Source organism: Lynx canadensis, chromosome C1 (assembly GCF_007474595.2).
Source record: "Lynx canadensis isolate LIC74 chromosome C1, mLynCan4.pri.v2, whole genome shotgun sequence".
Classification (NCBI taxonomy): domain Eukaryota; kingdom Metazoa; phylum Chordata; class Mammalia; order Carnivora; family Felidae; genus Lynx; species Lynx canadensis.
In genome coordinates, this window is record NC_044310.1 from 126,752,974 (window position 1) to 126,765,159 (window position 12,186).

At 38.4% G+C, this 12,186-nt stretch overlaps 1 protein-coding gene across 1 annotated transcript in view; it reads left to right on the plus strand.

Moving 5' to 3' along the window:
- The window catches only part of UBXN4 (UBX domain protein 4), a 43,293-nt gene that overhangs the window by 20,794 nt on the left and 10,313 nt on the right, over window positions 1–12,186 (plus strand). The window contains exons 6-9 of the mRNA XM_030327928.1: window positions 1,190–1,283; window positions 7,463–7,517; window positions 8,286–8,450; window positions 10,552–10,679. Of these exons, the coding sequence (XP_030183788.1) occupies window positions 1,190–1,283; window positions 7,463–7,517; window positions 8,286–8,450; window positions 10,552–10,679 (442 nt within the window). The remainder of the gene's footprint in view (window positions 1–1,189; window positions 1,284–7,462; window positions 7,518–8,285; window positions 8,451–10,551; window positions 10,680–12,186) is intronic.

The following is a 12,186-nucleotide window of genomic DNA, read 5'->3' on the forward strand; positions in this document are numbered from 1 at the left end:
TCTCTTTTCTCACTTTGTGATTTTGAGTCCTTTCTCTTTTTTTTTTAATTTTTTTAATGTTTATTCATATTTGAGAGACAAAGAGTGCAAGTGGTGGAGGGGCAGAGAGAGAGGGAATCACAGAATCCAAATCTGTGTCGGCACAGAACCCAATGTGGGGCTCAAACCCATGAACTGTGAGATCATGACCTGAGCCAAAGTCAGACACTCAGTCTTTTGAGCCACCCAGGTGCCTGCCCCCCGCCTCTCTCTCTCTCTCTCTCTCTCTCTCTTTTCTTTTCTTTTCTTTTCTTTTCTTTTCTTTTCTTTTCTTTTCTTTTATGTTTATTTATTTATTTTGAGAAAGAGTGAGAGAGCATGAGCAGGGGAGGGACAGTGACAGAGGGAGAGAGAGAATCCAAAGCAGGCTCCAAGCTGTCAGTGTAGAGCCCGATTTGGGGCTCCGTTCCATGAACCCTTACGTAAGATCATAACCTGAGCCAAAATCAGGAGTCGGATGCTTAACTGACTGAGGCAGTCAGGCACCCCAGAGTTCTTGCTCTTTTTTTGTTAAGTCTGGCTAGAAGTTAATCAGTTGTATTGGTTTTTGTTTTTGTTTTTGTTTTTTCAAAGAACCAGCTCCTGATTTCATTTATCTGTTCTGTTGGTATTTTCAGTTTCTATTTCATTTATTTTTGTTCTCATACTTATTATTTCCTTCTTCCTGACCTTGGTGGCCCTCAACTGCCTTGTTTCCCACTTATATTCTATTATATGTGGACCCAAATGTCAGAATTAGAGAGAGAGAATTCCAAGCAGGCTCCAAGCTGTCAGCGCAAAGCTTGACATGGGGCTTGAACAAATGAACCGTGAGATCATGACCTGAGCCAAAACCAAGAGTCTGATGCTTAACCAAGTGAGCCATCCAGGCCCCTCTTTTTTTTTTTTTTTTTTTTTTTTTTTTTTTAAAAGTAAACCTTGCACCCAACATGGGGCTCAAACTCATGACCCTGAGATCAAGAGTTGCATGCTCTACTGACTGAGCAAGCCAGGTGCCCTAGTAATCACTCATTTCTTATCTTCTCCAACTCTTAGGGAAAATTTGTAATGTTTAAGAAGATTATTAACAAATTTAACCCAAATGTTTATGTTTCTTAAAAATCGGCATTAAATGCAATATTTTCTTATTTCTTTTTATTAAATAACTAAGGAGGAGAGAGTTCAGGCCATGCCAGTCCATCTCAGGAGCCTGGTGGATGTTCAAATCAGAGACCTCCAGAGGACCTGACTGTCAGAGTGGAAAGGTTTGCTTTTATTTTTGCAAATAGTATTTTGAAAAGACAGTGGTTTTCAGTTATTTCGTTAATTTGAATAAAAGCTAAAATTTCACAAATGAAGTTTCAGAATCCTGGGTTGAAATTTTTTATTACCTGACCAACTTAATTGTATCCATAAAGACTACATTCTAGAAGTAAAGTTGAGTATCTCTTAAGTCATCAGTCAGCTTTAGGTCTGATCAGCCCAAGAATGTTTTTTGCTGGTTTTTGGTACATGTATGTTTCTGTCTGTCACTTCTGCTTTGATCTCTCTCTACCATAGGATAGTAAGTTCCAGATGGGAAGAACTTCACTTGCTTTTATGACTGTATACTGAGTCTGGGTTCTGCATAAGTGCATGTCTATTAAACGTCATGTGTTATTACTTGGTCTAATCAGATACAGATTTATAACTTCTTATGGCTTGTAGTTTTGTATTTTTAATAATACAGAAATTACCAAATTAGAGTCCTGTATACTATGGTTCTTAAGTTACATGAATTAATGGTAAATGGATAAAGCAAGAATATTTTTTAATCCTGACCTAACACCATTTAGTGTTATATGGAAGTTAAGAAAATGCCTTAGACTTGACAGTTTCTTGTTCACATAGATTCTACGGGAAAACAAGTTTCAAGATGATTACAAATACTGGGTATTTGGGTTTGCTCATGACTAAGAATCAGCTTCATTTCAGCAAAACCTAGATTCTGATGGTTCTTTCTAGGAGTCCCAGCAGGCCAAGATCTTGAGCTAAAAAGGGTAGATCTGGTCATAGTGGTGAGAAGTGGTAGAAGGCTCAAAGAACAGCTGCAGGGAACCAAAGTTCCCAGTGGCTCATCCTCTCTGTTTCTTTCTGTTTTGCTAACACCAAATCTACCTCTTTGCATCTGTCCTTGCATCACGTTGGGGTGATGTGACAGTAAAAGATGAGAAAAGAATTTGGAGATTTGAGGGGAATGAGAAGAAACACAGCAGATAGCCCTTAATTGTAGGGTAGGCTTAGGTGCTATTTAATTGCAGTAGATAAGGGGAGTTTCTGTTGTTTCTTAATAGCTTCCATTCTTATGTAAGAGAGTGTCTGCCCATGTCTGCCTGCATGGTTCTGCAAAGAGGATATAATACACCATCTTTAATTAAAAAATATTTACCATATGTATTTACACTAGTGTATGTGTGTTATATATAGTATAATGAGCCAGTAAAGTTAGTTTAAGACACACAACAAAATGTTTGTATTAATATCTTTGAAAGGGGAATTAGGGATTTTTTTTTTCTTCTGAGGTTGCCAAACTGTCTTCATTGAGCATTTTTACTGTTATAATTAAAATATCAGGACAGAATGGGTTTACAAGTCGAGATCCTTAAACTGAAAAAAAAACAAAAAAACAAAAAAAAACAATTTCACTCTTGGAGATACATACATTTATGTGTTTTTAAACCGTATGCTTTTAGGACCGTTATATGAAATGTATGTGGGCTAGGGCCTTTTAAAAAAGGATACTAGGGGTGCCTGGGTGGCTCAAGTCGGTTAAGCATCTGACTTCATCTCAGGTCATGCATGGTCTCACAGTCTGTGAGTTTGAGCCTGCATTGGGCTTCTCTGCTGACGACTCAGAGCCTGGAGCCTCCTTCAGATTGTGTCTCCCCCTATCTCTCTGTCCCTCCCCAGCTCATGCTGTGTCTCTCAAAAATGAAAAAACATTTAAAAAAAAATATTTTTTAAAAGGATACTAAATGTTGAAATTGGATGAAATGTTGGCATACTTTCCATTGAAACAGTTTTCATTGGGAAGTGACCGTTCTTGGTTTAAACACCTTTTGAAAAATCTAGGTCATATAATTAAAATCATATATACACTTCAAATTATTGCTGAGATTAATTTATCAGGTCAGTTAACCAATAAAGCCTAGGCCCTAATACTGACTGATTCATGCCCTGGGGTCCTATATTCTATTCATCTGAGTTATATCCAGTTAGGAATTTTGTTTGTTTTATGGAATCTAATTTGTTAATCAACAACTAAAAACAATAGCATATAATACTCCTATCCCAAATGACCTCTTAGCTCATCATTTATATCCTTCAAATTGCCTTCATCTTTACCATGCCTTGTCATAGACTGTAGTGCTCTTATGCCTTTGACTCACCCATGCTCTGCAGGTTATTGAACTCTAAAACCCTAATGTGCTGCTAGTTTCCCTGTCTTATAGAACTGATCTGTGGTGCCTTTTCATAGCCCAGAAAAATTGTACACATCAAATACCTGTGGTGTAACCTGATTTTTATAGAATTTTGTAATACCAAACTCTATAAAGCAAAATATATGTATTCTTCCTCTAACTTTGATATTAAAAAAAATTTTTTTTTAATGTTTGTTTATTTTTGGGAGGAGGAGAGGGGCAGAGAGAGGGAGAGACAGAATCCGAAGCAGCTCCAGGCTCTGAGCTGTCAGCACAGAGCCCGATGCAGGGCTCAAACTTAAAAACTGTGAGATCATGACCTGAGCCGAAGTCAGACACTTAGCTGACTGAGCCACCCAGGTGCCCCTAACTTTGATATTTTAAAATCTAAGTCCTACAAATTAAAAACTCAGCCTTAAAATTTGGCAGGATAGATTAGTAAATGTAGGATTCTTATTTTCCTCTTAAGCTATATCTGTTTTCTGAGACGAAGTTTCTGGAAAGCTAAGTAGTTCCCACTAGATCTTGGGTTTTTTTCTTATCTGACTTCAGGGAAAAGTAATTTGTTAGGGGGCAAGGTGATTAAACCAAATTGATGTCAACTCAGAAACTCTCATCCTATTGCATACATATTGAGAAAAAAATCCATCTAAACCATCTTAAGGAAGTAAACTTGATTTTTTAAAAAACAGATCGAGAGGTGCCTGGGTGGCTCAGTCGGTTAAGCGTTTTGGCTCAGGTCATGATCTCATGGCTTGTGAGTTCGAGCCCTGGGTTGGGCTCTGTGCTGACAGCTAGGAACCTGGAGTCTGCTTCGGATTGTTTCTCCCTCTCTCTCTGCCCCTCTCCCGCTCACACTCTACGTCTCTCGCCTTCAAAAATAAACATTAAAAAAATTTTTAAAAAACAACACAGATTGAGGGGCACCTGGATGGCTCAGTTGGTTGAGCATCCAACTTCGGCTCAAGTCATAATCTCACAGTTTGAGTTTGAGCCTTGCATCAGGCTCACTGCTGTCAGCACAGAGCCTGCTTTGGATCCTTTGTCTCCCTGACTCTGCTCCTCCCCAACTTGTGCCCTCTCTCTCAAAAATAAATAAACCTTAAAAAAAAAAAAAAAAAGGTTGGGTGCACCTCGGTGGCTCAGTTGGTTAAGCGTCTGACTCTTGGTTTCAGCTCAGGTCATGAACTCATGGTTTGTGAGTTTGAGCCCCACCTCGGGCTCTGTGCTGACAGTGTGGAGCCTGCTTGGAATTCTCTCTCTCCCTCTCTGTCTGCCCCTCCCTTACTCGCTCTCTCTCAAAATACACAAATAAACTTTAAAAAAACAACAGGTTGATGATTTGGAATTGGCAGGTACCAATTTTTCTTCTTAATATTAAAATATATATAGTGTTTTCAAAGCTAAAAAGATGTGAAATTTGCATCTTTCTTTTAAACTAGTATCTGTGCCCAAGGTGGGGCTTGAACTCATGATGCTGAGATCAACAGTCACATAGTCTACTGACTGATCTAGCCAGATGCCTCTGAAATTTGAATCTTTTAGTGACTCATGTGAAAAAATAAGCCTTTTAGTTAAATTTTGATTATTTTTTTAAATGTCATTATGTTTAAAAATTGACATAATTCTTTGGGAAAGATAATATGTAGTACCATCACTTCCAACCTTTTTTTTTTTCTTTTTTGGTAAAGATTTCAAGCCTCAAAAAGTTAAAAGTATAATGACTTTTTTGCTGATTCATTGGAAAGTTGCAGGCACCATTTCATTTTACCCTAAATACTTGAGTATGTATCTCTATCTGTTAAGAATAAAAATATTGACTGTGGTTTTACAAGCTCTCAGTAGGGGCTCCAGCCTAGGAGGGGGCCTGAGGGTCTGTACCCACTGACTTATGCCCTTCCCCATCCCTCAGGCCAACAAACATCCTTTAGCAGTAGATTCCTAGATGCAGGAGTGATGAAACAGTCAATTTGTCATTAAGATAGACTGTAGTGCTCTTATGCCTTTTCAACTAGATTAGAACAAAATAATATCTGTTTTTCTCTGAAGAGAATTGTGCAAATTATATGCAATTAAAGACATTTTCAGATGTTAGTTTACCATTGTCACACCCAAATTGTGAATTTATACAGTAAGATTATCTGATAAGCAATCACATTCATATTTGCCCATTATTTTAATAATGTCCTTTATAACTTTTTTTCCCTGATACAGGATCCAATCAAGGGTCATTCATTGAATTTAGTTTAGTCGCTCCTAATTCAAAGTATTTCGTTTGTTTTGCTTGTATTTGTTTTTATTTTTCACAGCTTGGACATTCTTTAAAAGAGTCTAGGCTGTTTCTAGAATGTCCTTTGATCCAGTCCTTGTTTCATCATTTTAAGTTAGGGAACATTACCTAGGTAATGATTTGTCTTTCTCATTACATCAGGAGGCACCTGATACCAGATGTATGCATTTTTGGTGATACTAAATTTAACTGTTAAGATGGTATCTCTTGGATTCTCAGTTAGAAAGATATCCTTTTCACGAATTAAAAAGTATTTATAGGGTGTTTCTTTGAAACAGTGAATATATGCTGTTCCTCAGAAACTTTCAACCAGTGATTTTGGCATCTTTTGATTTTTGCTTGTATCAGTTATTTCATTGGTAGTTGGAAATGGTGATTTTTCTAATTTCATACCTTCTAATTTCTTTCTTACCTTACATATTTCTTAGCTAGCGTTCTTCTTTAGAGAAGTGCTTTGATCCACCTCCTCTTGCTTTTTATCCCCCTTTTTTTTTTTCAGTAAACTTACTAGTTAGTTACCAAATAGTGTACTACATGCACTAGGGGCCTAATAACCCTTTCTCGATGACGACTTCCCTCCCCCAAATAAACACTGTCCTGAATCTAACACTATAGATGAGTTTTGCCTGTTTGTAAACTTCATTATGGAATCACCTCATTTGCTCAGACTCTTCTGAGCTGCTACATGTGGCAATAATTGGCACATTCTCATTGCCATTCTGTTGATGGATTTTTTAAAACTGTTTTCATTTTGGGGGCTTTTATGAATTGGACTGCTATATGAACATTCTTTTACATGTCTCAGTGGATGTATCTTTTGGGTGTATTTGCAAGAGTGGGGAAAGGATTGTAGATACATGCCAAATAGTTCTCCAAAGTGGTTATACATAACCAGTTTATAACTCCCCTTAGCGGTAAAATGTTTTATGGATCTTTTTCTTTTCTGTTTTCCCCCATTTTTTTTTTTACAGTTCATTTCTCTTATGATTCTTTTTGGTGCACACACTGCCCTAGATTTGGCTAGTGACATCCTCTGCATGCTTGGTTTTCTGTCCTTTAATGTATGTCCCTATCATTCTTTGAGCACTCCCTTGATTTCTGGCACAGGTTGTTCAACTGACCTTTAACAAATGCTTATATCTTTGTAACTAAAATCCCTCTGAGAAAGTACCATTAATTTGTTAAAATTGAGGTAATTTACATACCACAAAATTTAAAGTGTATAATTCAGTGGGTTATAATGTATTCACCAGGTTTTGCAACCATTACTATTGCCTGCTTTCATAATTGTTAGTTTTTACTTATGAACTTATAGTTGGGAATCAATTTTGGTATTACTAGTTTTTATAAATGCTAGCCTTTGGTTTTTTGCTTTTACTTTTAATTTTGTGCTATATTGCTGTTTACTTCTATGTGAGGGGGAAAAAGCCTTTGTAAGTCATTGATTTATGTACTTATTTGAAGACATGTATGTGTATTTTCAAATCTGTATCAGATACCTGGCTCCCACTGACTGTTCATAGATGTCTCTTGGGGCCAGAGGCCAGGGAGATGACTTGTTGCTTTGCCTTCAGGATCTTTTTTGTTTGTCACTACATTTCCCCAGTTTTAGTTAAATGAATTTCCCAAATGTATATCATATTAATATGATGGCTCTCCATTAATGTATTTTTTAAAAACGTTTTACATACAGACTCACTAAAAAACTTGAAGAAAGGAGAGAAGAAAAAAGGAAAGAGGAGGAACAGGTAAAGTTCATGTACCTAGCATCATTTTACTCTCCTATTAGGTGAGGGAATGTTTGACTTCCTGCTCGATTTGGCAGACTTAGGATGGCTTTCTGGTTAAAGTTTAGTGTTGAAGCACAGTGAAGGTAATTACCTGGCGTCTGTAGTAGGATAATAGTGTATACTTTTTTGTGCTTTTGTTGTAAATTGCTAGGAATAAGTTGGACAATCTTCTTTCCCTCTACAGTGAGTCTTTTACACTAAGAATAGATGGACTTGAACTAAAATTGTTTGACGTTGATGCAGACCAAAGTCTTAGTTCCCTTTTATGGAAAAGAAATTTGTAGGTATTTTGCTGAATTTTTCCTCTGGTATTGCTACATTCTGGTGCACCATTGTTTTCCCATCATGTGCACCTAAACTGCATCATCTCTTTGAGGGTCTAATATCAGTTCTTTATGCCAAACAAAGGGCAACCTTAGTGTCCTTATATGGTAACATATTTACTTTACAAACCAGAGACCTGTAATTCTGTTTGTTTTCAAATTACATTACAAACTACATTTTATAACCTTAATAGAACTGCTGGCTAAGATTTACAAATTGACAGACATTTGACCATTAACCCATGCTGTTAGCAAATTCTTCTAGACCCTTACATTTTATGAAGTTATTTTATTCCTTTAGCTATACCCTACAACCAGCTCTCCCTGTATATAAAATAATACCTAAGGCAGATTATTAAATTATCTTTTTGGTTCATAAAGCTTAACTTCCTTTTTAATGCAGAGAGAAATTAAGAAGGAAATTGAGAGGAGAAAAACTGGAAAAGAAATGTTGGATTATAAAAGAAAGCAAGAGGAAGAATTAACAAAAAGAATGTTAGAGGAAAGAAACAGAGAAAAGGCAGAAGATAGGGCAGCTCGAGAGCGTATAAAACAGCAAATTGCCTTGGTGAGTAGTAAGTTTATTTTTAATGCTTGACTCTAGTACATTTGTGAAATTGTTGTTCTGTGCACAGTGGTTTTGATTTACTAACAGACTGTGCACACAAAAAGAATAGATTTTAGTGACTCCCAGGAGTTCCAATTTCAGCTTCCTTTTAGTAGAAACTGTATATTGGATTAAAATACAGTTAGGATTAAAATTGGGATTGGATAAAGAAGATGTGATATATGTATATAGTGGAATATTATTCACCTATAAGATTAACGAAATCTTGCTATTGGCAACAACTTAGATGGAGCTGGAGAGTAACAGTGCTAAGCAAAATAAGTCAGAAAGACATGCACCATATTATTTCACTTGTGGAATTTAAGAAACAAAACATGCAAAGGAAAAAGAAATCAAGAAGCAGACTCTTAATTATAGAGACAAACAGTTACAGGGGTGGTGGGTGGGGGATAGATGAAACAGGTGATGGGGATTCAGGAGTGCACCTGTTGGATGAGCACTGGAGTTGTTGAATCACTATATTGTACACTGGAAAGTAATATAACTGTGTTAACTATACTGAAATTAAAATAACAACCGAATAAAAAGAGATTAAAAATTGAGGTGATTTTTTTTCAAAGTAATTTTTCTCCGTGTTATGTTATAAATTTTATCCATTGTCAAAGGTAGTTTTCAAAGATTCCTTAGGAATGTGAGGGCGATCTGGCTGCAACATCTGTCACCCTGTAGATTGCCAGGGTTGATTTGGCTGATCTGGCTGGCTAGGTGGGTGTCCCCTTCCTCACCATTCCATGTGCATCCCTCCTGAAGCTGTGCCCTTGGTTGAAGACGATGGACCTTCCCTGATAGAGGAGGACTGTTCTTAGATCAGGGGTAGCTGTGCTCCCCTGCTGGAACCTCCAGACAGGCTCTTAAGATCCATTTGTAGGAGAAGCAGTCCAAGTAGGTAGTAGGTAGTGGTGCTGCCTGTGGCAGTCTGCCTTTAAAAAAAACCAATTCCCTGGAAAAGAAACTTAGAACTGGTTACCTAGCAGTCTCCTATAGTCACAGCCATTCCATTTTTGGGACATTCAGAAGATTTAGACGCATCAAGTAGGAGGTTAGGATGGTTTTGCTATAACTGTTTTTTTTTTTTGTTCTTTTTTTTTTTTTTAGCGTTTATTTATTTTTGAGACAGAGTGAGAATTGTGGGGGGTGGGCAGAGAGGGAGACACAGAATCTGAAGCAGGCTTCGATAGCACAGAGCCCAATGTGGGGCTCGAACCCACAAACCATGAGATCATGACCTGAGCCAAAGTCGGATGCTAAACTGACTGAGCCACCCAGGTGCCCCACAACTGCTTTTAAAATTAAGCAGTTGTAATACATATGAAAGCCAATTCTACCTTAATATTGTTGTTCATTTGTTTACTCAGCAAATATTTATTGATTATGTACTGTGTGCCTGGCCTTTTTCCAGGCTCTGGCAATAGAGTAGTGAACAGAAGCACGTTTGTTTAATAAACAACTCTGGTCCCTGACAGTTAATAAAACTAAAAAATACCAGATCCAGAGTGATAAAAGTCTGCAAGTTGACTTTAAGGAATCTCACACATATTTGTATTTGTTCGTTGTGTTTAGAAACATGTGAATAGGGCTCTGGGTGGCTCAGTTAAATGTCCGACTCTTGATCTCGGCTCAGGTCTTGATCTCAGGGTCATGAGTGCAAGCCCCACCTTGGACTCCATGCTGGGTGTGGAACCTACTTAAAAAAAAATTGAGGGGCACCTGGGTGGCTCAGTTAAGTGTCCGGCTTCGGCTCAGGTCATTATCTCACGGTTGATGCGTTTGAGCCCCACATCAGGCTCTGTGCTGACAGTTCGGAGCCTGGAACCTGCTTTGGATTCTCTGTCTCCCTCTCTCTCTCTGCCTACCCCTTCCCACCCCTCATGCTCTGTCTCTCTCTCTCTCTCTCAAAAATAAATAACCATTAAAAAAATCTTTTTAAATTTAAAAAATAGAAACGTGTGTGCTCGCTTCGGCAGCACATATACTAAAAAATAGAAACGTGTGAATACATCACTCTAGCAGTGAAAGATAGTGTCTGACACTTGTTTTAAAGGACCGTGCAGAGAGAGCTGCTCGTTTTGCAAAGACAAAGGAAGAAGTAGAAGCTGCTAAAGCTGCTGCTTTGTTGGCCAAACAGGCAGAAATGGAAGTCAAGAGGGACTCTTCTGCAAGAGAAAGAAGGTACTTTATTTCCTGCTGAATTATCTATGTGTATGTGGCTGCTGAGGAGAATAGCAATTGTGGCCAGCTTTTTAACACTTATGTGTGCTGTGGCTGTTGTAAGTAGTTCCAGAAGGATATATTAACCGGTATTATAGTTGCCATTGGTATTTGTCACTTAGTGTGAATGTACAGTGTAACAGTACTAACTAAGTCACTTCTAAAAGAAGGCTCAGGGATGGGGCGCCTGGGTGGCTCAGTCAGTTAAGCGTCTGACATTGGCTCGGGTCATGATCTCGCGGTTTGTGGGTTCGAGCCCTGCGTCGAGCTCCGTTCTGACAGCTCAGGGCCTGGAGCCTGGTTCGAATTCTGTGTCTCCCTTTCCCCCTGCCTCTCCCCAACTTGTGCTCTGTCTCTCTCTCTCTCTCTCTCAAAAATAAAGAAAATGTAAAAAAAAAAAAAAAAAAAAGTTGTTTAAAAGAGGGCTAGGGGCACCTGAGTGGCATAGTCAGTTAAGTATCTGGCTCTTGGTTTGGGCTCAGGTCATGATCTCATGGTTCATGAGATTGAGCCCTAAGTTGGGCTCTGTGCTGGCAGCACGCAGTCTGCTTGGGATTCTCTCTCTTCCTGTCTCTCTGCTTCTCCCCCTCTCGTTTTCTCCCCCTCAAAATAAATAAACTGGAAAGAAACCTAAAAGAAGGCTCAAGAAATCTGTTTTCAAAAGACAGACAAAGCACATACATTGAAATGATTATAGTGGTTATCTTATTATATGTATTAGGACTCTTTAGTTTTGAGAATCTCAGATGAAATAGAATTAAGCAAAAGAAGGAATCCATTGGTTCTGCAGTTGGAATTTCCACTGATGGATTTGTTTAGGCGTAGCTAGATCCAGGAATTTAAAAGATACTTTCTCTCTCTCTTTTTAATCTCATTTTTTTTCCTTAATTTTTTTTAACGTTTATTCATTTTTTTCTTGAGAGACAGAGAAAGAGCACAAGCAGGGGTGGGGCAGAGAGAGAGAGGGAGACACAGAATCCGAAGCAGGTGCTAGGCTCTGAGCTGTCAGCACAGAGCCCAAGGCAGGGCTCGAACTCACGAACCGTGAGATCATGGCCTGAGCCGAAGTCGGATGCTTAACCGACTGAGCCACCCAGGGGCCCTATCTCTTGTTTTTTTTTCTGTTTTAGCTTCATTCTTAGAAAAACTTTTATGACGATGTCAGGAGAACCCAGGGTTTCTTGGCACCTTCAGGATCTTGAGTTCCTGATCCCAGAGAGAAAAAACTCTTTTTCTCAAAAAGCCCATATCATTCACTGAGGAGAATTCTGATTGACCCTATTCGGCTGATGTGGCCACCTTCAGATCAATCCCTGTGTTTGCTTATATTGGCTGTCTGGTTGGGAAAGTTGACATGCCTACTTCCTTGGTGAGGAGGTTGGGGAAATGTTACTGATAACCATACCAGAATGAATGACAGGTAGCAGGGATAAGGCAGTTCCCAAAACAAAAATATATTGTGAAGACA